We start from the raw sequence: 27,996 nt of genomic DNA on the forward strand, positions 1-27,996 counted from the left end.
TTATGACATCACAACAAACAAACGAAAGTTGTGCTATTAAGAAAGGAAGATTTGTAGTCACTGTTAATACTTCTGTAGAATCCTGGCTCCATTGAAGTCAATAGGAATTTTGTTATTGATTTAAATAGAGCCAGTATTTCAACCCCTGGATTGTGTGTGTTTTTGCTAAAGTCTTATTTAGCTTCCTTGATTAATTAATATTTTGAATAAAGGAAGTGTTTGTAAAAGGTTCAACCCTCACTCCCTTCAATTACTGTGAACTCTTAACCTATTAAACATCCATCTCTCTCTCTCACACTTGACCTTCAATAAAACCAGGGAACAAGAGAAAGCAGAAAAAACCCTTGACTTTTAAATAAACTTTGCAGCCTTCATTATACATCATAAATACACAAAAGGGCCACAAGCCAACTCTGTTATAGGGAAAGCAGCAGACAGTTAATAAAGTGGTACAAGTGTCTGTCTTTACACCCACCCATGCCATTCTGTGTGGGGGGCTGGGTATCACCCACTATGTAGGGTCACCAATTTTGAGGAGGAAAAACAGGGGCATTAAGTCAGGGTCACAAAACCATTTTATGCAAGTTAGTTAATGAACTAATTTGCGTTGGTGTAAATTTTGTTTTACAGATTTAGGGCTGGAGAAAGAGGTCTCTGGGCAGCCCTGGCAATTTAACTCCTGGTATCACAGGGAAGCGGTAGGGAAAACTTGCCACACGCACTTCTCTGCCAGCGTGCCTCATCGCTAACCCGGGGGAGACACGGGGAGCTCAGTCTCCACCCCAGGACTTCCTTGCCTATAGACAAATTTATCAACCCAACTCACCGTAACAAACTCAGTGCCTCTCAGCGCCCAACGAACGGGCGGCTGTGGGGGGGAGTGACAGGGACAAGTTCTCCGGCACCAACAGGAGCCCGCAGCAGGGTCACACGGGCCAGCCGGGCTGGAGCTGAGTTCAGTGGGGGGTCCCTGACAAGGTGCGGGGCTGGCCTTCGCCGCTAGGGCTCGCTGTGTGGCCAGGCCCGGGCCGCGGCCAGGGTTCCTGCCCGTCGTAGCGGGCGGGGGCGGCCCCGGCCCCTCTCTGAGGTGGCGTCGAGGTCGGGAGGCTCCGCTAATCAACCCCCTGCACCATTCCCGCCCCCACCGGCGGGGCGCGGCGCCGAGCGGAGAGAGAGGCGGTGCCCGGCGCCCCGTTCCCGCCCCCCAGTTCCGCGCAGCGCCGCCCGCCAGTTCCGCCGGGGACGCGCAGCGTAGGAGGCCGCGGCTCGGGCAGGTGTCGAGGCTCCGGGCAGTTGCACAGGCGGGAATGGCGGCCGGGCCGGGCTGAAAGGAGAGGAGCCGCGTCTCGAGGCCGCCATGAGGCTGCTGCGGGCCCTGCTGAGAGGCGCCTCCCTGGCCGGCCTCTTGCAGCAGGTGGATTTCTACGCCCGCTTCTCCCCGTCGCCCCTCTCCATGAAGCAGTTTCTGGACTTCGGTGAGTGCCCGGGGCGGCAGGACCCTGGCAGGCTGCGCTGACCTGCCCGCCTCCCCGGGGCAGGAGGCGGTACCGCACCACCAACGCCACATGGGCAGAGGAGCCCCTGGCTCTAGCCCAGAGACCGGGCTGCAGCGTGAACACCCCCACCAGTGGGTGGGGGGCTGCCATTGAATTCCGCCTCTGGCCCCGGCTTACCTGGGCTCCTCTGGCAGCGCCTTTGGTTCTTCAGCCCCCAGGCAACGGGCACCTCTTCTCCCCGGGGGGGGGGGGGGAGGCAGCGGGGTGGGCTCTGCACCCTCTTCCCCTTCTTGGTCCCGCAGAGATGGAGAGAGCGGACTGAACTCATTGCTCAGAGGAGGGGGCCGCCGAGTAAGTTGCCGAGCTTCTGGGCTCCGCAACCCTCTTCACCGCCTCCCCAAGTCTGGCTCCCCCCAGGGGGCCTGATTGGCTGCTCTTCCCTCCCAGGAAGCGGGATGGTGGGGCAGGCAGCCAATCAGAGGGGGTTTTCTGGCCAGGCAAGGACTGAAATTCAATAGAGCGCTGCCGCTGGAGGCCTCATCAGGAGGCTGGTTACAGCTGTGGCCAAAGTTGTAGCGCTAGTGAATAAATGGCGACAGCTGGCAACAAAGCAAAATATCCAGCAGAGTTTTTTAAACCAGAATTGCAATCTACCACTAGAGAGCGAAGTGTCACGCACACGGGCAGCAGGTTTGTATAATTTTTGGTGGTACCCAAGTGGAGCTGTCCTATCCATAGGATGGACCGGGGCAAACACCCTGCTCCAATCTTCCCTGAAGCCTGCCGGCCCTGAGCAACGCCGGGAGCCAGCAAGGTGGAGCAGAGTGGGCTAGGGCCAGGTCACTCGCTGCTGCCAGCACCAGCCCCCCCCCCTGCTAATCCCCAGGCTGCCTTGACCCCCTGAAGTCCCAGGCAGGGTAGGCACCACCATGTTGTACGAAGAACACTTGACAGAATTATTGGACTTAATACCCCCACCACCCCAATGTCTGTCATTATGTCATTCAATCATTCAACCCATAAAATAGCACACATTTTGCCATACTGAAAAACCCCCCAGTAACCTAGCTAATAAATTCAACTCATATAATTCATGAAAAAAGTGTGTACTGTATATGAGATTATATGAAAAATGAAAATGAGCTTGCTTTGGGATTTTACAAGGCAGTTATATCATTTAAACACATTTGGTACCTTGAGTAATGATAACACTTCTTGCAAATCACATAAATAGGGAACCCATGGTCCCCTTCCCTCACCCTAATGCAAAGGCACAGGGGTTATTGCTGGCTGCCCGAAGGCTGCAGAAAAACCTATGGGCAAAACATGTAGAAAGAAGAGGATTGATTTATACAGAAGGTTGAAGGGGACTCCCATAGTGCATTAATTAACACTTAATAAATATATCAAAATTAAATACATTACAGAGATAAGAACCTGTAATGACAGATTTTATTTCATGAGAAGCTCCAGAGAAAGAAGACCCAGAGGGAGTAATGATAGGGGTAATCCTAGGGAGAGCAAAGGGGCTGGTAGAGGGAGCAGACAGAGAACAAGGGTAGAGGCAGAGTCACTGCAGGGTTGACCCTGTCTTCTGCATCTCCCCTGTGGGTGGACACACTGATCACTATCACTATAGGAGGGAACAATAGAATGGTAGGCCCAGAAGAATGAATGACTTGAGAAAAATTTCCTGAAGGGACCCTTACCCTTTCAGAGCTTTTCTAGCTTGGATATTTATATTTCTACACAAGGTGGTTTGGCCCACAGAAATAAAAATCTGCTCATCTTCCATGTGTTTTTGGACCAATGGAAAAAACCAGGTACAATTCAAGTGACTTTTAAAATTGCCTATGAAACCAAGTTAACAAAATAAATGAGCTTATGAACAACCAGAAAATATACTTCTCAAGTGAAAAAACTATAAATGGACTTCTTTGCAAAGAAATTGTAAGTTTTGTTACAGGAAAAGCCACAAACTGTCTGGAAAGGAAGAGTAGATTGAATTACTTGCCTCAGTGAACTTAAATACCCAGAGAATTGCTGGGCCTGTGATGATGATGACTGGGGCTTGCTCACCTGTGGCTCCCCCTCCCCATGCTGTGGAGACACAGCCAGGCAGTTCTGTATCTGCAAGCAGGCACCCTGCCTCAGGTGCAGCTCCCATTGGCCGGGATGGCCAATAGACTGGGAGCCTCCCGGCCAGTGGGCTGTGTGGGAGGCAAAGGGGGAGATTGTTGGGAGCTCTGGAGCAGGGGAGGCAGTGGGGACGGGAGTTGTCTCTCGAGGTACAAAGGGGGGAGTCTTTCTGGAGAGGGGTGACAGGGCACAGGGGCCGTTGGGGGGGGTCTTTTTTGGGGGGCAGAGGGTTGTTTGGGTCTCTGTGGGTGGGGGAGAGTGATGGACGGAGCCAGCTGCAGCCTGGGTCTGCTCTGCAGGGGCGGGGGTATTGCTATAGCCCCCTCAGGAAGCTCCCTCTGTACTATGTATTTTATGCCAGCCCCCGGGGTGCCCATCACTGCTTCTTTCTCCCACTTTTGGCTCCATCTGTCTGTCACCACAACACGCTGGCTGTGTCTGTCTGACAGTGACAGACTCCAGCTGCTCTCTCTGCCTGCGGGTCCCTCCTCCTCCCTGCTGTGGAGGCATGGCCGGGCAGCTCTGGCGCTGGCTCCTGCAGCTCCCATTAGCTGGGGTTCCCAGCCAATGAGCTGGGAGCTGGGTCAGTGCTGGGAACTCTCTGCAGCACGCAGCAACTCTCGGGGTTGGGGGGAGCTGCTTGTGGGGATGCGGGGAAGCTGCCTCTGAGGTGAGAGTGCCCCATGTTGCCAACCCATGGCGCGGGACCCCCCAAAGCACGGGGCCTTGGACCCAAACATTGGTGGAGCTGGGCCCACCTCCATGAATATTGATAGAGCATGGGCACCAAGGACCCATATAACTCGTCGCCTTTGGCCACACACAAAACAATCTTAGAGGCAGACATTAGAAACCTTATCAAGTCTGGGTATGGAGTCACAATGCAATGGATCCAGTTTCTGTAGGTTCATCTCTTTGATAAATTATATGTACACATAGACTGAGTTCCCCAGGTAACACACGTGTTCATCAAGCTTCAAAAACACAGGGCTCTATTATTTCAATTAAAGAAGATACCCCTCAGCTGTTCAATGTTAAAGGTCCCTTTATCCATTCAACATTTTTTACATAATTATTCATTTTACAATATGTTATGTAAAGACAAAAGTGTATCCTTTATATATAAAAAGGATATTCTAAATAATAAAAAAATAAAATTATTAAATTAAAAAGATAAATGATATAAAGCATTACATAGTAAAAACTGTAATCATTCTATATACGCGATATATGAACAGGGATTGTAGTATTGTTCAGTTACTTTTTAAAACAAATATAGGTCCCAAACTACTGTGTCTCCCTTACAATGGGAATTTGCTTTCAAGGCAAATATTTCTCACAGCAAAGCAGTAATTTATGGACATCAGTGCTTAGACATAAGGTCATGGATAACCAGAAAAAATGTTCAAAATATATCAACTTTTTGAGATGCTTAAAAGCTAGAAAACCAGTGGCTGAGGCTAAAAATTGTAGTAGATATGATTTTGTGCTCAGAGGTAGGAGTCTGGCAATAGTACATGATCAGACATTCTCTATGCATTACAGTAAGGTTGCTTTTTCAGTCTGGATTTTCTTTGTTTTCTTTTTTAAAGCTGGACCATTCAGACAGACAGAAAACTTGAATATTCCATATCAAATCTACATTAAAAGAATGTAAAGATCACAAAGTCATGTGATGTCATACAGCGTGAATTGATTTAAGTCAAAGCAATTTAAATCACTGATTTTAATCATTGTTTAAATCAGCAAGCAGTAAGCCTTGATTTAAATAATCAGTTTTAATTTTGGTTTTTACTTGTACTTTTTAGTTATTGTCCTAAAGAGATGCTGATTCACATTTTAGTAGCCATTAAAACATGTTGATTTGCAACTAAACAAAGCTTTTACACTAAATTTGATGCTTCTTTTTGCCAAGCAGTAGATATACTGTATCTATACACATATTTAAGCATTTGTACAGCTTTACATAAAATATGTAGTACCTAAATAAATGTAAGTTATTAGATTTGTTTAATATTTTACTTGTGATTTATGTCCAGCGCAATTTGGGTGGCAATTCAAATACAATTAAAAATGCACAAAACCAGCATTTTAAAATGTTTATTCTTACTTAAATAAAACTACCTTAAATATGCTGGATACATAAGAAAAAAAGTTTATTAAAACACGTTTTGTATTTAAAACTAACTGATTTATTTAATGAAGGAAGTTTATCTGTAGTTAGTGAATTGAATCAATTTTCTGGTGACTATGTCTTTCAAGATTTTAGAACTAGTAGATATCATTTTCTTATAACTAGTTTTTATACATAGATTTGAAGAGGAAAACAAGCTTTCCTTCTTTATCAACTCAAATTTGTTAACTTTGAATTTAGCTAGTCATTGAACTCAACTAGTTGAACAAATTGAAATGAAGAAAATATTCTCACTGCCCTGCAGAATTGGCTAATGCTGTCAAAAACTGGTTTATCACCTCAACAAACTCTGGTTCCAGATGCTTAACCCATGGCTTCCATTAGGTCAGTGACTGACTCTTTAAAACTTCAGCAGCAAATATCTACTAATTTTAAATAGTTTAACTTAAAAAATAAATCTAATTTAAATTAAAAGATTATTTTTATTTTTTTAAAAAAATCATTGATTTATCCTGATATCATAGTTAAGGTACTACAAATAACCTTAACTCTGTATCCTGCTGCAGGTGTCATGTCAGTCTTTGATTACATGATCACAATATTGTTTCTCTACAGCAATTCTGACCATTCCACGCCCAAGTTAGACTGCACAGGATATGAGGCAGCTGTTCGATTTTTGAATCCTCACTGTTCAATTAACGGATACACTCACCCAGTGCATGTTGTCCTCCAAATTTATGACACAGTAATGGCAAAATTTGGTCCCAATTATTACACTGATTTATAGAACTTTTGTCTCACTCACTGTGTAGCCCTGCCTCATTCCCTTGCACCATCCAACTTGAAGATTGATGAAAGAAGCCCTATGGAACAAATAGCATGGCAGTTTGATATTAAAGGTTGATGTCAATGGGACTATTCACAGTGCATAAAGTTAAGCACATGCATAAGTTTCACAGGATTGGGGTCTTAGTTTCTTGTGTAAATTACAGATACATTGGGTCTCTTAAATCTTAATGCTGATGTTTTCACTGTCTTGGAAGGTGCATATTGTGGAAGAATAGATCTATTTAATGGGGAGCCGTTATGGTTTAGGCATTTATTCAGGAATTCACTGTTCATAGGTGCACAACTGCACTTGCTTGACACCCCATTTCAGTCACAAACTGGGTTCCCTGTGGTATGCCTGTATGCAGTGAATTTCAGAATCAGGGTTTTATGTGCTGAGGCTTTTGATGGACTGTTACATTGATAAAGTAACTGTCACTTTAGAGCCGTCTTGGTTCATCTGCATACTGCCTTTGGGTTAGTGAAAATCTAGTAATCTCTCTTGTGATAAACTTGCTAAGTATGACAAGGAACTCATTTTACATGAAAGTGACTATTCCATCCTACAGAATGAAGTGTTCTCAAAATTAATTTAAAAATACCAGGGTTGTGAACTAAAAGTATTGTTACTCTGCACATGAGAAAAGAAGAGTTCAGTATTCTTGTAAGTAAAAGTTTTCAGTATTCTTGTAAGTAAAAGATTAATAATTTAAAAAAAAAAGACATTAGTTTGGTTCTCATGAAAGACCAGTTGGCAGTCCAGGAGACTGAAGTCCTGGAATCAAAAATATTAGAGTTGGAAAAGTTTTATTTGATGATCGAAGTCTATCCCCCTACCAGTGCAGGATTGCTCCCTATAGTACATTTTTTAGTCGAGGTTAAAAGTCTTATTTAGCCACATAAGTAAGCTGCCCCATGTTTGTATTGCCAATGTGCTTCAACCCTCATTTTAAAGGACCACCAGTAGGGTGGGAGTGAAGGATTTCTCACCCTCCTTTCCCACCCCCATGTTTTAGAGCCATGATCTCAGCTAAGGCTAACAACAGTGCCATTTAACGTCACCTATGAAAGATGTGAGTTGATTCAAGAAAATTCTCGTTGACTAATATTTTGTTGTGTTTTCATCCAAGAGCAAGTTTTTATGCCTAAATAAAGTTTGACTGCATGTTTTTCATGGATTGGATCCCTTGACAGGTCCATTAAACAGTACCTCTAACTTGTAGTTGGTTGGTTGTTTTTTTAAGGTATGGTCTGAAAAGGAATTGGTCATTTTAGAGCTCTGAGTCGCTCTCCAGTTTCGAGGAACATTCTACATTTGAGCTGAATCCAGCTATCTGTTCCACCACATACCAAGACAGGCATTGTGTCAAAAATGTTGGAGACAATGTGGCCCATTCACATACCCTTTAGCTTAGGGAAAGGTGCATAGATCTAGAAGATAGGCGATAAAGAGTTCTGGTCTTACCTTGAGTTATCACCCTTTGTTTCTGGACATTTTATAGACCTTATTGCTGACAATGGTGTCAGGTCTCTACCATAGTAAGTATCATCTAGTACAGTGGTTCTTAACCTTTACTGCAGCCTGCATCCCTTTGGTTCTCAAAATATGTTCTTGCACCCCTTATCAAAAATTGTTGAAGTAGGTCAGTTCGTTAAACCTAGATATATCATAACTATAGAATGAAAGAGAGAATTATATATTTATTTTAATTTCGCAGTAAAATTAAGAATATATGAAAAATTACACACCTTTTTTAAGTTTACTGGCTCAGTGACTCGTCTGCTGTTGCTTTTGTTCAATGATGTTCGAGAAACAAGGAACTTTTTTTGAAATAGCCACACGCATGTCCTCACTCGCATTTTGGCGGTTTCTGGCCTTTGTTTTGATGTGTAAGAGTGATGAAAATCCTATCTCACACAAGTATGTAGTCGCAAATGGCACAAGGATCTCCAGCACTGTCTTCATCAGTTGTGGAAACGGTGCTAGTTGAGCACACCAGAAATTCCCAAGCTTCATTGTCTCAAACTCCATTCGGATTTAGCCATTGGCTCGTAATTCAATGAGATCTTTCATCAAATCACTATTGTTGATGGAATCCAGTATCCATTTATTTGCCACATCAAGATCCAGTATCCATTTATTTGCCACATCAAGAAATGGATCCAGTATCCATTTATTTGCCACATCAAGATCTCCAGTGGAAAAATATCCTTGGAAAGAGTTACTCAACTGTTGCAAATGCTTTGTCACTTCATTTGCGATGGTCATTCCTTCATTTTCCTATTGTATGAGGCTTCTTTTTCTTGGCACACAAATATGCAACTTGATAGGATGGTTGTAACAAGGGCTTCTCAAGTGACACAAACCCAAACATCCTCAAGGTTCCGCGAGAATCAAATCGTGCCCTTGTAGACTTCAGGGTGTCAGTGTCATGTCCAGCAGCTGCACCACCATGCTGTTTGTTGAAATGTTCAGACAGCATCGATGGTTTGAGATTGGCTTTTGAAAATAATGAGCTGCATAGTACACATTGTGGTCATTGATTTCTCTCCTTCTCTGTCGTACAAGTGAACCCATAATGAAAACAGTCGTCATTCCATTTGCGTTTCTTTGACATGGCAAGAGTTACTGAAAAGGGTTTCATTTTATATATGAAAAAATATATAAGTGGAGATGGGGGAGTCTATACACTTTTAAATGCATATTAAATATATGTAAAATAGTTTTGTTATTACTTACCACAAATAATAGTACAGTAGGCACACAAAAATACGCAAGTACTACCCAGAGATGTTGCAGAGTTTTGCTGTGGAAGTAAACTGTAACCAACACGCTAAAAGTTAGCGACTAACTGAATTCAAACAAAGCCGCGGTGCTGCCACATCATCATCTGCGCAGACGTCAAGAAATACCTAGCAACATGGCAGTACACTGTATTTTGTAGCGAGATAATTTCATTGCAATGTATATTACAGTAATCATTAAAAATGTATAATGTTAATAAATACATAGTTTTGATGAAACAAAGTAGATGTACTTATGTGCCTGTACTTAATTTGTGTTTTCGATGATTTACCTTCTAAAAAAATCTGGCATGTCTTGCACCCCCAAAAAGGGCATCTCGCACTCCCAGAGGGTGCATGTGCCCCAGGTTAAGAACCACTTATCTAGCCCATCCTCCCTTGCTGAGGCAAAACAACAAAAGAGATAATTTTTTATGAATTGGGCCTGTATTGGGGATGTGAAGGTCCAGGGTTCAGATCCTGTTGATTCAGGTTGTTTTACGGTTGCATGTGATGACACCCTCCCCCTCCCCCAGTGCCACAATACTCTTTGTAAGCAACTGGCTTATTTAATTCATGGTGAAAAATATCTTTTAAAACATACTTGTTCCTAAGTGACAAAGTAACTAGTATCTACCAATTTTTGTTTTAAGGTGAAATAATGCAGTTCTACAAAGGGTCACATCCAAGTTATCCCTATGTTCAAACCTGATCTAATTTAACCTCAGAGCCAGACACAAAAATATGCAGGAAAATAGTGATCTATATATAGCTATATAAAGATGTTCCACAAATGTTAACTATATTCTGATTTTTCCAAATATATTTTGGTTTTAGGATCTGAAAATGCTTGTGAAAAGACTTCGTTCATGTTTTTGAGACAAGAGTTGCCTGTAAGATTGGCAAACATAATGAAAGAAATAAGTCTGCTTCCAGACAACCTGCTAAAGACACCTTCAGTTCAGCTGGTGCAGAGCTGGTAAGAACTGTCTTGTATTTCTTATCTTACCTTTAAGGGTTATTGTTGTGCAAGTATACTAAGAAACACTAAGAAACTAAGCAACTGAGTGAGAAACTCTTCAGATACATGTTTGTTATATGGTAACATTAAACAATTTCTTCTGAATGTGATTGTTACTATCTAAAATTCTATTTGAGAGAGTGTTGAGTATTTTACTTCTAGCTGATCATCATGTTTTTACTCCTTGCTTTTCTTTCAAGAAGAAACAGACTAGTCAGTTTCACTTCTGTTTATAGTTCATATTCAGTCAACCTCATTCATCCTTCTAGGTTAAAGACATTGAAAAGGCATTTGTTTATGTTTAAGATGTTTCCTAATTTTAAGGCCAGAAGGGACTATCATGATCTAGTCTGACCTCCATAACCCATAGAATCTCAACCATTAGTTTCTGCATCAAGCCCATAACTTTTGTTTTATTATAGCATATCTTTTAGAAAGATTTCTAGTCTTGATTTAAAGATTTCAAGTGATGATGAATTCATCATATCCCTAGATAAATTATTCCAATGGTTAATTGTCCTGAGGGTTAAATTTGTACCTTATTTCTAGTCTGAATCTGTCTAGATTTGGCTTTCAGCCATTGCCTTTTTCTGATAGATTAAAAAGCTGTCAGCCATTAGAAATCTCTTCATTTAAGTACTTATAAACTGATCAAGTCACCTCTTAACTTTCCTTTGGAAAATAAGTAGATGAAGCTTCTAACGTCTGACTAGGGGCATGTTTTCCAAACCTGAAGTCATTCTTTTAGCTCTTTTCTAAACCTGTTCCAATTTTTCAACATCCTTTTTGAAGTGTTGATACCAGAAGTGGTTCAGTAATAGTCTCACTAATGCTGTATGGAGCGAGATCACCTCCTCACTCCTGCTTGATGTTCCTTTGTTTATACAGGGAGTCCTCGGACTTACGACACAATTTGTTCCTCAGAATTGTGTTATAAATCGAAATGTTGTAAGTTGAAACTGCTTTTCCCATAGGAATCAATGGTATGAAGGGGGGATTGGTTCCTGAACCAAGGGTTGATACACTATTTTCACCACAATAATCCAGATTTTTGTACTAAATGAATTATAGATGACTAATGTTGCAACATCAACGTATTTACCGTACACTGCATTTTGTAAACAGCATCCAAATAAATATATAAACTTACTTATCCTGTTTAGGAGTACTTGTGACACCTTAGAGACTAACAAATTTATTTGAGCATAAGCTTTCGTGAGCTACAGCAATTTCAAGCAAACTTTATGCAAATTGAGTGACAAGGGTGAAACAAGCGTTGTAGGGGCGAAACAGGCAGTCAATTGAAAAGCGTCGTAAGTCCGAGGAGTCCTTGTATATCCAACGATTGTATTACCCCTCTTAGCTACAGCATCACACACAAGGCTTGTCTACACTCCCCTATAGTTTGGAGTGCAAGGGTATGAATAGCAGTGCGCATCAAAGTGCTGCTCTCTAACTCCCCGGTCTGGATACTGCGTGTTCAAACTAAAAGGTTCCTGTTAATGTGAACTAGGAGCCTTTTGGTTTGTGCTCAGTGTCCACATGAGAGAATTCCAGAGCAGCACTTTGGTGCACACTGCTATTCACACCCCCATAGTCTGAATTGCGAGACAGTGTAGACATGGACTAAGATTTCATGTTCAGTTGATTATCTACTATTACTCCAAATTCCTTTTCACTGCCTCTCCATTCCAGGATACAGTTCCCCTTTTGTAAGTGTGATCTACATTCTTTGTTCCTAGATGTGAGTTTGCATTTGGATGTATTAAAATGCACGTGTTCAAATGAGCCTGCCTTACCAAGCAATCCAGACCTGAATAACTGTATAACTGATCTGCCCCCCTCAATTTTCTACTGGGCCAATGTGTCATCTGCAAATTTTACCAGCCATGATTCATCAATAATCCAAAAAAAATATTTAGTAGCTTTAAGCCAAGAACAGATCCCTGTGGAACAACATTAGAAACACCTCCACTGGCACCTTACTTAGTTATTTTGTGATCTGTTAACTAGTTTATAATCCACTTGATATGGACTACATTGACTTTGTGTAGTAGTTATTTCATAAGAATGTCATCTAGGGTTCAGAGAAATGCCTTACAGAAGTCTAAATATATTATGTCAGTTACCTTTATCATTTTGGGTGAGATTAGCTAAAGTTTGAAGAGACCTGTTTTCCATGAAACAATGCTGAGTGGCATTGATTATGCCACAGTCCTTTAATTCTTTGATCCGATGCAATAATTATGGAGAAGCTGATGAGAGATTCAGTTTCCTAACTGCCAATTTGTACTCATGGCTGTCACCTTCCTATTTGTTATAATATTTTTAACAGCTACTTTCATTTCCTCTCTTAACCAGGATGGTTTTAACCTAAAAAGCCTTTGATTATGGAATTATATTTTTGGGGCAACTAGAAGCATTCTTAAACAATTCACAATTAACAATAAACAACTCACATTTTGAGGTTTCAGTTTTCCTACCACTCGTTTTGCTTGCCATTGTGTAACTTCGGGAATTGGCCTTTTTAAAGCATTAAAGCATACTGGTTGGGACTATTCTATTTGCACATAAATGGCATTCAGTCATGATCATTTGCATCAAAGCAACAGTCAGTTTATCTTTATCCATCAGAATGAGGTCCCATATAGAATTACCCCAGATTGTTTGCAATACTTGTAGAAAGTTGTCAACTATAATTTAATTATAATTAAAGTTATCATCCAAATATGTTATACCAGTGGCAGCATGAGACCTCTGACTTATATCTCCAATATTGAAGTTCCCCATCATAATGCAATTTTTCTTTCTATACATTATAAGTAGAAATTGAAGGAGCTGCTGATTCTGTTCCTTCAGCTGATTTTGGGATCTATAATGGACTTCCACCTAGTAACTCCATCTTGTAATTATCAGTTAGAATGTTAATTCATAATCATTCCAGATCCTGTTCTTCTGAACTATCAATATTTATTTAGGGTTCTACCTGCCTCCCCTTCTGTTGACTCTCTTTCCTAAATAGTGTATCCAGTGATTTTAACATTCCACTTATGTGACTCACCCTATCAGGTTTCATATTTCTGATAGTAAATGAGCATTTCTAGTTCTTCTTGAGTCCCAGCCTTCTAGCATTGGTATATGGGAGAATATATTTGACTGCCTTATGCCCCTTGATTCTTTACATGCGTGCTAGCTAGAGTCTCAATTATATGCAATGTGTTTATCCCCTTGGATGCACCCTCCCAACTATTCTAGTTAGTCTGTTCCCCCCAGAAGATTGGTTCTCCTTCTACTGAGATGGAGGCAGTCCAAGCCCTACATCTTTCTGTTTCCATAGAAGGTGATCCAGTGTTCCACAAAGCCTCTGTTTTGCACCACTTACCTAGCTTTACACTTTACACAGTTTACCTACAGTATCTTCTGTTGTCTCTCTTCTCTCACCCATAGGACAAAGAAGATCTAAGATCCTTACCTTCCTCTCCATTTTAAGATCTTGGAGCCTTCAATGATCTGCAAAATGTATCTAATTAAATATTCATGGTAAATAGGCCCAATAGCCTGATATGGGATATTAGATGGGGTGGGATCCGAGTTACCCAGGAAAGAATTTTTTGTAGTATCTGGCTGATGAATCTTGCCCATATGCTCAGGGTTTAGCTGATGGCCATATTTGGGGTTGGGAAGGAATTTTCCTCCAGGGCAGATTGGAAGAGGCCCTGGAGGTTTTTCGCCTTCCTCTGTAGCATGGGGCACGGGTCACTTGCTGGAGGATTCTCTGCTCCTTGAAGTCTTTAAACTACGATTTGAGGACTTCAGTAGCACAGATATAGGTGTGAGGTTTTGCAGGAGTGGTGAGTGAAATTCTGTGGCCTGCGTTGTGCAGGAGGTTAGACTAGATGATCATAATGGTCCCTTCTGACCTAAATATCTATGAATCTATTTCTATTGGATAAGTCATGGAAATATTGGATTTATGTTTTGTAAAATCTGATTTTAACAAATATAAATGTTGGCCCAAACTGATAGTGACATCCCTATTAGTAGTAGGTTTTTCAAGACATTTTCTAGAGAGTAACCATTACTATACTGAACAATCATGTACTAGCAGTGAGATTAAATACGTGGTCCAGTACTGAAGATATTTCCATTTTTATGTTTGTTATTCATACCTGTTTTATGAATTTAATATAGGACTACTTTTCTTTTGGCAGTAATGTTTTTGTTTTTACTGATTAAGAGCTTTAAGAGATTAGCTCATTTTCCTCCATACAGCACTTAAAATAAATCACAGCATTAGCCATATCAAATATGTAAGTGTGGCAGCGGTTTACTTAGTTTGACTTTGGGCTCACCCACTGCCTCTGTTTGCCTGTTTAGGATTCCATTCCCAAACCACAAATAGGCTCTCATGTTGCAAACATGTCCCTTTGTGGGTTCTGATGTATTAAAACAACATCACAGTTCAATGTCAACTTAAATCAAAACCAGTCTTTCCTTAGCCCTACAGTTCCTTCAACCCTTGTCTTTCCCTTAGGGTGGCATAGAAAGTCCTTTCCCAGGTATTCTCTAATCGTAGCTCTGCTACATGAGCCTTCCTGTATTCTGGAGATCTCTCCTTCTCTAACTGAGCAGACTCCCTCTTTTAGGAAGTACCATTGCTGATCTGAGGATCAGGTGGCTTCCTGATGATCACCTCGTAAGCCAGTCTAGACCTGGCACAGGTCAGGATGAGCCCCATCCTCTTTAAAGGGCTATTGCACCATGTGGCAATAAGCATGTTACTGTGTGTGTACTGGTTTGGGTGGGTGGAGGAGTATGCCTTCAGTGTGTGGGTGTGTGTTTAGAATCTATCCTCTACACAACCCCACTTACTTCCCTGCACAAAGATGATTTATTGGATTTTGAGGGGCAGGTCTAATTTTGCACTTTAAAACATCATCTGAAGAATTTGACTTTAAGATCAGCCCTGCAGGAAAAAAATCATCATAATTTTCATCATTTTAAATGTAGCTATACTGAACATTACTCACTTAAAAACCTGCCGAAGCGTCAGGAACTCCTGGGGGAATCCTGCAGCAAAAAATAAAAATTTGTTCCCAAAAATTTAAGAATTCTTTGCACAATATTTTAAAATTCTGCAAAATTCTGCATATTTTATTTGTCAAAATAACACAATATAATCACACCAGTTTCAATTATTTTGGTAATTTATTTCAAAATACCTATCAACAAGTATGTCTGTAACAATACAGACAAAAAAAAAGATTCAGGAAATGTTTTGGACATATAGATTCCCTACTAGACATATTAATACATAATTTTGAGTAATAATTCATTTAAACTACAACAAAGAAACGTATTTTCCACACCCTCAGAAGCAGTGCAGAGGCTTTGGGGAGTCAGGGGTAATGGAGGAGCTGAGGGAGAGTAATTGCTGAGAACGTGGCTGGGAGTGAATGATGAGGGCTGTTGAGAGTGGTTGGGAGAAGTATGGAAGAGGGGGGTTGGGTGTGGGGGAGGGATTGTTAAGGAGTTGGGGAGCCTGGCTGACCCCTAGCCTCTCCCATTCAGTCAAGCACATCTGCCCATGTCTCCATGTGGCCCTGCACCCCCTGCCCTCATCCTCATGTGTCCCTCACCCCACTCAGCAACCCCCTACCCCTGTCCCAATGTGGCCCTGCATCCCTCTGCCCTCTGATGGCCCTGCATCCCACTCCCCCCTGCCACAGTCTGTCCCGCAACTAGCCCTTCTGAACCCCAGTCTATGAAACCCCAGCAGCCCTATGGGCCCCACTCTGTCCATCCTCCATATCCCATCTCCCCTCACCTGACCCCACAGGCATATCACTGTGAGAAAAGCAGCCTCTGCTCTCTCCCTATTGCTCTTAGCTGCTACGGTGAGATGGCTGCCCTCTGTTTTGCTGCCACATCAGACCCTGGTGGGTGAAAGGTGTAACTGCAGCCCCTCTCCAACAATGTATTTTCTGTGGAGAAAAAAAATCTGCAGGGGACATGAATTCTTCACATGTGCAGTGGTGCAGAATTCATTCAGGAGTAATCAGGTAGAACTTAGAATGAATTTAATGAGTGTTAAATTAATGTGAAAGTGAAAAATTGACAGAGCAGCTGCTCATATAATAAAATACAAATGTGTCAATTAAGCAGTCACATTATTGAGAGGCTTACGGGAATGCATTTTATTGGGAAAGTCGCTTATTTCATGAATTTATTTAAAAAAGCACAACAGGAAAAAACATTTTAATGTATATTATAGGAAAACTGACTTGTTTATGAGTTATCACAGCCCTGAGAAGCAGTCTGAAACTTGTGTGCGTACAACCCTGCACCTAAAGGGTGTTTTAAATTGGCCAGATAAATAGAACACTATGTTTAATCTGTTACAACCTGTTCATTGTAAAAATTCAAACTTGGCATACAAGTAGTTCTCAAAAAAGCTGTCAAAATGGAGTGCAAGAAAAATATGACTAGCTTCAAGTGTGAAAAACATTTTAAAATGATTTTACTGAGTTTTAATGATTTTTTTTTATCCATTTGAATGATTTAAAATTTGTAACAAACTAAAAAAAAAACAAACCACTTTTGGCAGGAGAACAAGCCAAGGTATTCTCAGCATACAAGATATTATTTTGAAAGTTGAAAGTGCCTGAAAGTAGGGGCTAGTAATGAAAATGCCTCTTTAACCATAACTATAACATGACTGTTGTGGGTCTGTGCTATTGTTCATGATTACAAGCTAACAAATGTTAAAAGAAAATTGTTAGTGTCTTCACAAAATAGAAGATCTGTATGGAATAGCATGACAAAAATCTAGCATACAGGATTTATGTTTTAGGTATGTTCAGAGTCTTCAGGAAATCCTTGACTTTAAGGACAAAAGTGCAGAAGATTCAGAAGTTATTCATAGGTAAGTGTGTTTTTAAAATACTTTAAAATATGTATATTTATAAACAATGGCAATTGATGGTTCAGATGAAGAAAATCTCTAAGGGTATGTCTACACAGCAACTAGACACCTGCGTCTGGCCCAAGCCAACCGATTTGGGTTCGCAGGACTTGGGCTGTGTAGACTTCCAGGCTCACTTTGGAGTCTGAGTTCAGAGACCCTCCCACTTTGCAGGGTCCTAAAGCCTGGGCTCCAGCCCGAGCCTGGACGTCTACACAGCAGTGAAACAGCCCCACAGCCCGAGCTCTGTGAACCTGAGTCAACTGGCAAGGGCCAGCTGTGGGTGTCTAGTTGCTGTGTAGACATATCTTAAGGGCCTTGACCTTTTAGTAATGGATTATAATGCTAATATGACCCACAGTTTTTCACTAAATCAAGAAAAATGTTTTGTTTTTGATTTACCAAAAGTATAATTCTGGTCCCCAAAACTCAGTTTCTGTGAAATTGTAGAAATTGAGAGTGAGTAAAATGGTGTGGTTTAGATAATGGCACATGCAACCTTTTACTTTTAGTTCAGTTCAGGTCACCAGTATCTGAAGGTAGTTGCCATTTGACAGCCACATGGTGATCTCTGCAAACATTGTTGGTCTCACTTCAGTTCTTACTGAAAAATATCTATCTATAAACTCCCCTATTATATATGGCACCCTTATTGGTAATTTCAGTTTAAATGAGGCTGAAAAGTGACTATCTTTTTCTGCTAGGGTGGTTCTATGCTATATGAGTAAATAGTGGGCTTCACTTTCCTTTGCTGACAGGAATTTAGTGAGTGTTAAATTCACCTGAAAGTGAAAAATTGACAGTTCATTAATGTTAGGTTTACAGATACTGTGATAACAATCCGGAACCGACACAATGATGTAATTCCTACAATGGCTCAAGGTGTGATTGAGTACAAGGAAAGCTTTGGTGTTGATCCAGTGACCTGTCAGAATGTGCAGTATTTTTTAGATCGTTTCTACATGAGTCGCATTTCAATCAGAATGCTCCTCAATCAACACTGTAAGTACTACTGTTACAGGGGAAAATTCATGAATGGAATGTGTTGGTATATCTTATGTTTATCTTTAGGTATTGATTATTTACTTGAACATGCTGCTTACAGCATCATCTTGATCCATTTGGAAATACCTGTGTATGCCTATAAAGCATTTTTTTGTCATCAGCAAAGCAAATGAACCATTTTTCTTTAAGAATGCCACAGCCAGAAATTATAAACTATGCTTATTCTGTTCCATTCAGCAATGCTGAAGACATGAAAATTGTGAAATTTTATTGCCTATTAAACATTATTTTCTTTGTTGGCAGCTTTGCTGTTTGGTGGAAAAATTAAAGTTAATCCAGCTCATCCAAAACACATTGGAAGCATTAATCCTAACTGCAATATTGTTGAAGTTATTAAAGGTAAATTCAGGCAGACCAGCTGAACAAGAATTTTGAAAAGGTATATTAAAATCTATAGAGAACTAATATAAATTAGGTTCTTCTTATATCGTACTAATATCATTTTTATGTAGAGCAGAAAACTCCAGTTCAAATTTAATATGATTTTGTAGTTAAACCAAAGGTCCACAATAAGAGTGCAGAATAGTTTTGGTTTTTAGTTGATGTTCTTTTAAATAAACTACAAAACATCTGAAAAAAGGAGGGAAATGTATTTTTTGTATTTACATTTTTCTGTTTTGATTTCCTGTAGATGGCTATGAAAATGCTAAGAGACTTTGTGATTTGTATTACATGAGCTCTCCAGAACTTGTGCTTGAAGAGTTGAATGGTAAGTGTGTGTGGAAATTGGGGATCCTCCTCTTTCAAATGAGGAGCATCAGGCTGAGCAGAAGGTTTTATGATAGTTTTCCACTGTTGATCTAACACAGTGTCTAAGGGGTCTGCGAAAGGTTGTTGTTACCATAGAACAGTGGTTTTCAACCTGGGGTCAATGAACCACATCTAAGATTTCCACTCCATTTGGACCACCATTTGCAATTTTTTAGGGTTCTGCAAATGGAAAAGGTTGAAAGCCACTGGTCTAACAACTTTTAACAGCCCTGTTTCCCCTTCCCCAAGATCTTTTGTATCTTTTGTGTGCCCATGTAAACAAGTATTTGCACCACCAATTGTGACAAAACAGCTTTTGAAAATTTGACTACAAGCATTCATACACAGATGCAGCAGAATTCTTATTTTTTAAAACTAATTGGGAATTGGAGTTCATAAATCAAAAAAATTAATGAAATTGAACACCTCAAAATTACAGTGGGAACAGTGCATTAATTGAAATATGGTGCACAGGATCACATTTTTTAGTCTTCAGACCGCTGCAAAACAATTTCCAATGCAATAAATGCATTCAAACGCAAAGGAATGTTGACTTGTTTTTTATCAATATCATTTTTGTTACGTGACTTTGGTTTTTTTCACCATTGGGAAAAATGGTTCGTATAAAAGGTCATCTGTAAGATTGGCATTTGTAAAATTGAGGTTCTAGTATACAGAACCATGCACATGTATGCGTATATTAAAGTTACTTGAGCTCATCCAAAATACAGTGGTAGCATTGATCCAAACAGCAATGTTTTTGAAGTTATTAAAAGTAAATTCAGGCAGATCTGCTAACAAGAATTTGGAGTGATCTAAATTGCATCTACAAATAATTGCATGATCAAAAATACACCCCCTATTTATGTCTGCAAAAATGAGGGCACACGAAGGAAAGCCTGATTAAGGTTGGACTAAAAGTGAGGCCTTAATTATATTTTATAAGCACTTACCAGTTTTATTCTTTTGACTTTGGTAAGTTTACCATTCCGTGTCAAGGTAAAATATGTTCTCCTCCATACTCCTAGCCTGAGGGTTGGAAATATTTGTAGAGAAAAGCATGTTAAATTGCTACAGGTGCCTCTAAGAAACTTTGATTGTATTACTAAGTATGATAAATCACACTAGTTTACAGTGTAGTTACAGTTTGGATATACAATCATAGGAATGGAGGGCTGGAAGGGACCCAGAGAAGTAATCAAATCCAGCCTCCAGCACTGTGGCAGGACCAAGTAAACCAAGGCTATCCCTGACAGGTGTTTAATCTGTTCTTAAAAACCTGTGATGGGGATTTCACAACTTTTCCGTGGAAGCCTATTCCAGAGCTTAACTACTCCTATAGTTAAAAAAGTTTTTCCTAATATCTAACCTAAATCTCCCTTGCTGCAGATTAAGCTCATTCTTGTCCTACCTTCAGTGGACATGGAGAACAATTTATCACTGTCCTCTTTATAACAGCCCTTTAGTTATTTAAAAACTTATCAGGTGCCCTCTGTCTTTTCTTCTCAAGACTAAATATGCCCAGTTTTTTTTAACCTTTCCTCACAAGTTTTGTAAACCTTTTATAATTTTTGTTGCTCTCTGGCCTCTCCCCAATTTGTCCATATCGTTCCTAACGTGTGGGACCCAGAATTGGACATAGTACTCTAGCTGAGGCCTCACCAGTGCTGAGCAGAGGGACACTACCTCACATGCTTTACATACAACACTCCAGAATATTAGCGTTTTTCACAGCTGCGTTACATTGTTGACTCATTCAGTTTGTGATCCACTATAACCGCGGATCCTTTTCTGCAGTTCTACCACTTGACCAGTTATTCCTCATTTTGTAGTTGTGCATTTGATTTCTCCTTCCTAAGTTAAGTATTTTGCACTTGTCTTCATTAAATTTCACTTTGGTAAATTCAGACCAATTCTCCAGTTTGTCAAGGTTGTTTTGAATTCTAATCCTGGCCTCCAAAGTGCCTGCAATCTCTCCCAGCTTGGTGTCATTTTTAGATTTTATAAATACGTTTTCCACTCCATTGTCCAAGTCATTAATGCAAATACTCAATAGTATCGGACCCAAAACTGGCCTCTGTGGGACTCCACTAGATTCACCCTCCTGGTTTGACAGCAAACCATTGATAACTACTCTTAGAGTATGGTCTTTAACTAGTAGTGCACCCACCTTAAGCTAATTTCATTTAGACCACATTTCCCTAGTTTGCTTATGAGAATGTCAGGTAGGACTGTATCAAAAACCTTACTAAAATCAAGATATACCACATCTACTGCTTCTGCCCTATCCACTAGGCCAGTAACCCTGTCAAAGAAGGAAATTAGGTTAGTTTGGCATGATTTGTTCGTGACAAATCCTTGCTGGCTATTCCTTGTAACCTTGTTACCCTCCAGGTGCTTACAAATTGATTAATAATTTGTTCCAGTATCTTTCCAGGTATTGAAGTTACACTAATTGGGCTATAATTTCCCAGGTCCTCTTTTGTTCCCCTTTTTAAAGATAGCTGCTATGTTTGCCCTCTCTAGTCTTCTGGGATCTCAACAGTCCTCCAGGAGTTCTCAAAGATAATTGCTAATGGTTCCGAGATTGTTTCAATTAGTTTCTTATGTACCCTAGGGTGAATTTCATCAGGCCCTGCCAATTCAAAGAATATTTATATAAGTTAGATATATTCAACCTGTTATTTCCCTATTTTGGCTTGCATTCCTTCCCCCTTGTTATTAATATTGTTTTGAGTATCTGGTTGCCATTAACTTTTGTTTTGAAGACTGAAGCAAAATAGGCATTAAACACGCCAGCCTTCTTGATGCCATCAGTTTTACCTCTCTTTTCCCTCCAAAGTGGAGGGACCTACACTTTCATCATTCTGTTGCTCCTAATGTAGTTAAAGAACCTCCTCTTATTGCCTTTCATGTCTCTAGCTAGGTGTAACTCATTTTGTAACTTAGCCTTTCTGATTGTGTAGTTACATGCTTGTGCTGTTTTTTGTATTCCTCCTTAGCAATTTGTCCATATTTCTATTTTTGTAGGATTTTTTTTTTTTAATTTTATTTTTCAGGTCTGTTAAAAGCTCCTGATGGAGCCTTATTGGTGTCTCACTATTCTTCTTATCTTCCCTTTGTATCAGGATAGTTTGCGGTTGTTCCTTTAATATTGTTCTCTTGAGAAACTGTCAGCTCTCCTGAACTCCGTTTTCCCTCAGATTTTCTTCACATTGGACCTTACCTACCAGTTCTCTAAGTTTGTTGAAGTCTGCTTTTTTTAAGTCCATTGTTCTTAGTCTGCTGCTCTCACTCCTTTATGGTTTTTGATAACTCATTATCACTAACAAGTATAACTGGAATTGTGTTTATTATATTAATTATGTGATTTAATTACTTATTGTTACTATGTTTCATACTTAGAATATATATTTTTAGATTTTAGGTACACTCATTATGCAAGGTCCTGCTACACTGTAATTATGCTTTAATGTAGTCAGCTGGTTTTATGGATTAATGTTAATTACAGGCATTAAATTAATAAAGCATGGCCACAGTTGAATCACACTGTAATTGCAATGTAACTGCAGTGTAATTAATCATTATTGTAAAATGTGACAATTTTTCAAGACCATCTTTTTAAAAACAATTATTTCCCCTTCTCAATTTTATTACTAGAAATATGTTCAAATAAGATCTCAGCTTCTTCCCATTCCCTGGAAGTTGTAGGGCTCTGCACTCATTGTGTCCCATAATCTTGTTTCTAACAACTCAGTCTCTACAACTGATCATGACATCACAAACGCAGGATTTGGACTACAGAACAAATGTTTTCATGATTTCTATTCAGTTTTTTTTTTCCATTTCCCTGTACTGTGTTTTATCAGTGAAAACAGCCAAAACAAAACCAGATTCTATTTGTTGTCTGAACTACTTGGATATTACCAAAACTAACAGTGGGCTTCCAGTATGTTGTCTAATTGATTGGGTTACTTTCTTTTCCAGCAAAATCATCAGGACACCCCATGCAAGTAGTATATGTACCATCCCATCTCTATCACATGGTTTTTGAACTTTTCAAGGTTTGTACAGTAAGATTACAAAATCTGCATGGCATGTTTGTGTACTGAGCTGTGTATTTGACATGTTGAACTAATTTTTAAACAACAACTTGCAAATTTGTCCCTGCAATTGCAAGATTCAGACATTTAAGTTCCTGACTGCACTCACAGATCAGGTAGATAGATGTCTAAATCTTATCATTTGTACACAAATGACTGTGTGTAAAATCAGAGGCTTTGAAAATGTGTCCTGTATCTTAATCATTCATTCAGGAATACTAAGACTTCTATATCAAGCCACACCTCTTCAGATTCTTTTCTAACATACAGAACCTATGCATGCTGTAATTTAATCACACTAGTAAAGCAATTCAGAACTAAAGCTACACTTTTTCATAGGCCTGTAGACTACTAATTTTTTTTCAGATTGACTCTGATTGGAGAACCAGTGAATTTAGGACATCACACAAGACGGATAGGTGATAATTGAGAGATAGACTGTGTAAAACTTTGTTTTTTATTAATAATTGGTGGTATTCAACTCCAATGGCTTAATTAATCCTTGGAGAGAAGATGTTTCTGTGAGAATTCAGCTCCTCTCCCATTAAAATAAGGTTAGCTCATGATATACATCTAAGTCTCCCCCAGTAAGACTGTAGCAAAGCCAGGCAAGACCAGACTTGATATTCCTGTGGTAAAAAGCAAGCAGGAAATATTTTTGAAGAAGAAATATGTTTATTACATCTTTATACAAGTACAAAGAAGCAAAAATGGAAATACAATCTATATAGGGGCACACATAAAACTGTTTTTCTAAGTTGACATTTTAACAGCACAATTTAAAAGTTACAATCAAATCTAAGATTTGATTAAAACTACTTATTTTACTTTAATTTTAAATATTTCTCAGAATGCAATGAGAGCCACAATGGAACGCTATACTGATCGAAGCGTTTACCCTCCAATTCAAGTACACGTCATATTAGGCAATGAGGATTTAACTGTGAAGGTAACTGCTTTGTTTGATACTTAGTTTGATGGAAAATAGTTCAGAACCTGCGGGGAATATTTTATTATGAATGGGTGATGTGACATGAAGTTTGTACCAATGCTGATAATGTATTGTGCACGGAATAAGACCTCTGAGGTCTTTCAGGCCTTGGGTCAGTGATGAGTGGAAGCATCATAAAGTTGTCACAAGTCTCATGTGAATGGGAGATTGTGACATCACTTTAACCTTTCAACATATTTATTATTTTTTGTAGCTATAATGTAAATAAACCATGTTCCTGTTCAAGGATAAAGTGCCAATTTAGGAACGAAAGATAGCCAGATTTGTAGTTTATCCAGACCAGGTGGAAGTGACTACTTGAGTGAGGTGTAGAACAGGTTTGGAATAAAGTAAGTCCAGCACAGGTTAAGCCTGCCTATGGTAGGCCTTGCCTTGCTGTTATTTCTTTTAAGGGCAGCATTTCTCTTATATGGTTAGTGTAGGATTTCCAAGGTTGGCTGCAGCGTATAGGTTTTCCTTAGAATTTATCTTCACATAAGTAGAAACAAATCTTCAAATTTGCTCTAGTAGTAAATGAGTACTAATATATTGCACTGCTATGTAGCATCTTTGTTCCTAAAGTGCTGGCTAAAGCACTGAGAACTTTGTACCCTTAGGATTCAATTGACATGGCCACTGCTTACTTTTACTGAACCTAACTTCCTCCACATGAAGATTAGAAATTGGAAGGAATTCAAAAGCAGTGCAAAACGTATAAGTGGGGTGTATGGCTTCTAAGGGTATATCTACACAGTCCACAGCAATGAACCTCCAAACCCATATCAAAATTCAGGCTTGTGCCGCTGTGCTAAAATTATCAGTGTAGACAGTTCATGCTCTGAAGCCTAGGCTTCAGAACCTGAGCACCAGACTAAGCCCTAACTTCAAATTACCATCTACGCTGCTATTTATAGTGCAGTAGTGTGAGCCTGAGTCTGTCAACCTGGGTTGGGAGGCCCACTGCTGCAGGCTGTGTAGACATAGCCTAAGTAATTCTGTGTAATTGTGGACAGTGCTTTTGGAGACAGCATTTTGGGAAACGTCATTAACCTCAGCTGGGATTTTGTGTGTATAATATTGCTGTGATTTATCAGCTGATGATTTTCTTTATAAAGTCTGATCCGATGATTTAATAAGGACAACTTGAGACTGTACAGTCTTCAGACTTTCTTTGGACTTTATTCTTTATGAAAATCAGCTTGTTTCTCTGTTTTCTTTTATATACAGGAGCCTAAAGTTAACAGTGTGTTCATTCATTTTGTAGATAAGCGACCGTGGTGGCGGTGTTCCTATGAGGAAAATTGACAGACTATTCAACTATATGTATTCAACTGCACCACGTCCCCGTGTTGAGACATCACGAGCAACACCTCTGGTCTCTAAGCCTTTATTACTTTGTCCTCTTGAATATGGTTGATAGTTGGGAAGGCAGAAATTACCTGTATCTTTGCACTACTACGTGTTTTGGAGATAAATGAGTAGTCTAGCAATTCTGGTGTTAAAAGTTAAAGTGCCTTTCTGAAAAGAAAAAAAAAATTATAGACTCTTACAGCATTAAACAGAATTTGTAGCCTTAATGGTAAATAAGAAACACACTATATTTACCAAAATTTGAGTTTGAAATTCTGTTTCTTCAAGCGCTGAAGGAGAGAATAAGGAGCGACATTCCTTGAACTGTTGTAGAGTTACTGTAATCTGTTTCTAGGCGAGTACAGGACTTTGAACTTAGGTCCTGGAAGCAGAGTAGAAAAGGAAATTAATTTAGGAATAGAAATTAATTTAGGATTTTAGGAACTTCTGGTTGTAAAACTGCCCCTTCTTTTGGATCAAGTCCATACTTGTCATTTTGAGTGAAATAGCCGTTCAGTCGTATAATCCTGACAAGAACAAAAGTACATAGCATATAGTCGTGCTGATAAAGAGCTTACTCCCATGGTCCTTGCAAACTCCTCGTGGCTTCAATAGATTTAATTCAAGTTATTTGGTTCCAGAGATACTGCGCAAATTAACTAGTGATTAAGTGAAAGGCATAATATTTCTAACTTTTGCTCAGTGTTTAATTATTAACAATTTAGGACAGGGGTTTGTCAGACTTTCATAGTGTAGTCCACAAGCAAATTTAAGGAGGTTGCCTCTTGGGCCACCTGCCCTTTCATTGGTACTCATAACATCTCTGTCTTAAGTCTCTACCTTCTCAAGATCAGCAACAGCCAGACTAGTGGCTCCATGGGAATAATGACAGGTTTCAGAGTAACAGCCGTGTTAGTCTGTATTCGCAAAAAGAAAAGGAGTACTTGTGGCACCTTAGAGACTAACCAATTTATTTGAGCATGAGCTTTCGTGAGCTACAGCTGTGAGGTGCAGAACAGGTTTGGAATAAAGTAAGTCCAGCACAGGTTAAGCCTGCCTATGGTAGGCCTTGCCTTGCTGTTATTTCTTTTAAGGGCAGCATTTCTCTTATATGGTTAGTGTTGGATTTCCAAGGTGAGCTGTAGCTCACGAAAGCTCATGCTCAAATAAATTGGTTAGTCTCTAAGGTGCCACAAGTACTCCTTTTCTCCTTCCATGGGAATAGAGATAGTCATTCAATTTTCTGCAGCAAGGCAGAATACTTCTACTAGTGCTCTTGCCTTGGGATAGCTGCAAGTAACAGCACCAAATACTGTGTTGTATGGCAGCCCTCAGAGGGAGGGTTTACTTTTTGCAGTCCCCAGGCTCTGCAGTCCTCCCCCCTCCCCACAAAGAGCTAGGAATGTTTTTAGGTAAATGGGTAGGAAAGGAGGGAAACTTGGAAACATTGGTGTATGGAGGAGTAATACTTAAGATTGGAGTCCTCACCACCTCTCTGATCTTATATAAGTGATTACTTTTCTCAAATGCTAACATGTCCAGTAATACGCTGACCCTAGCTGGATTTCCTCTAAATTAAGAAGTGCAGATATTGGTCTGCTATGCTGACAGTCTGCAGATGATGCAGTTAACTCAAGTGTGCTTTTATCTCTCCCCGCTACCCGCTTTTTATCAGGCTGGATTTGGTTATGGTTTGCCTATATCACGTCTGTACGCACAGTACTTCCAAGGAGATCTGAAACTATATTCCTTAGAGGGTTATGGTACAGATGCAGTTATCTACATAAAGGTATAGTTTACCACCTTTTGATATTAGTCTTAATGTAACTTGTAGTTTTAATAAAGTTTAATATATGCTCAGCAAAATATACTTCACTATAGCTTCTGCTCTCTTTACAGGCTTTATCAACAGAATCAATCGAAAGGCTCCCTGTGTATAACGAATCAGCTTGGAAACATTATGTGGAAAACCATGAAGCAGATGACTGGTGTGTGCCAAGCAGTGAACCAAAGGACATGACCACATTCCGCAGTATATAATTGTACAACAGTCCAGAAAAAGTAAACATGTTTTTGTTGCCTGTTTGCAAAGGGATTGTTTAGCAGGTTTACACCAAACATGGTTCAAATACTTTATGTGAAATAATAGGAAGTTGAAGTCCATAACTGTTTTCCTATAGTACTTTAAGGAATTAACTGAATTAAAACAAAATATTTAGATTAAGAAATACAAAGTGGAATAAATTACGGGTGTATTTCCAATTTACTTCTGTAGCTAGATCTTGGGAGCAGTAATTTTAGATTTTATACAGGGTCCAGGGTAACTTATTTCACACAACTTAAACTCTCCTAATGGAAGCATTATTGAAAT

The 27,996-nt window shown here is 39.8% G+C and overlaps 1 protein-coding gene and 1 long non-coding RNA gene across 4 annotated transcripts in view; one reads left to right on the forward strand and one right to left on the reverse strand.

The window, feature by feature from the left end:
* The window catches only part of LOC140895647 (uncharacterized), a 42,934-nt gene extending 41,405 nt beyond the window's left edge, over positions 1–1,529 (reverse strand). Inside the window, exon 1 of the long non-coding RNA XR_012154294.1 lies at positions 827–1,529. This is a non-coding gene — a long non-coding RNA (uncharacterized LOC140895647). The remainder of the gene's footprint in view (positions 1–826) is intronic.
* PDK1 (pyruvate dehydrogenase kinase 1) lies at positions 995–27,888 on the forward strand. Of its 3 annotated transcripts, XM_073305852.2 has the most exons (11): positions 996–1,475; positions 10,219–10,360; positions 17,256–17,327; positions 18,184–18,368; positions 18,675–18,770; positions 19,063–19,140; positions 23,169–23,245; positions 24,135–24,233; positions 25,540–25,650; positions 27,301–27,414; positions 27,525–27,888. In XM_073305852.2, the coding sequence occupies exons 1-11, from the start codon at positions 1,358–1,360 to the stop codon at positions 27,663–27,665; spliced, it is 1,233 nt and encodes a 410-aa protein (XP_073161953.2). In that variant the 5' UTR covers positions 996–1,357; the 3' UTR covers positions 27,666–27,888. The 3 variants fall into 3 exon arrangements, with proteins under 3 accessions (XP_073161955.2, XP_073161953.2, XP_073161954.2); XM_073305854.2 differs by lacking the exon at positions 24,135–24,233 and having other exon boundaries at positions 995–1,475; XM_073305853.2 differs by lacking the exon at positions 18,675–18,770.
* Positions 27,889–27,996: the final 108 nt, after the last annotated feature.

This window comes from Lepidochelys kempii, chromosome 11 (genome assembly GCF_965140285.1).
Source record: "Lepidochelys kempii isolate rLepKem1 chromosome 11, rLepKem1.hap1, whole genome shotgun sequence".
Classification (NCBI taxonomy): domain Eukaryota; kingdom Metazoa; phylum Chordata; order Testudines; family Cheloniidae; genus Lepidochelys; species Lepidochelys kempii.

What these genes read in the sequence shown, in the direction of transcription:
- PDK1 (XM_073305852.2), top strand. Translation starts at nt 1,358, where the DNA reads ATGAGGCTGCTGCGGGCCCTGCTGAGAGGCGCCTCCCTGGCCGGCCTC. An exon ending in TATTGTTGAAGTTATTAAAG is followed by an intron (nt 18,771 to 19,062) that starts GTAAATTCAGGC and finishes GATTTCCTGTAG; the next exon opens with ATGGCTATGAAAATGCTAAG. An exon ending in TGGTTTTTGAACTTTTCAAG is followed by an intron (nt 23,246 to 24,134) that starts GTTTGTACAGTA and finishes AATATTTCTCAG; the next exon opens with AATGCAATGAGAGCCACAAT.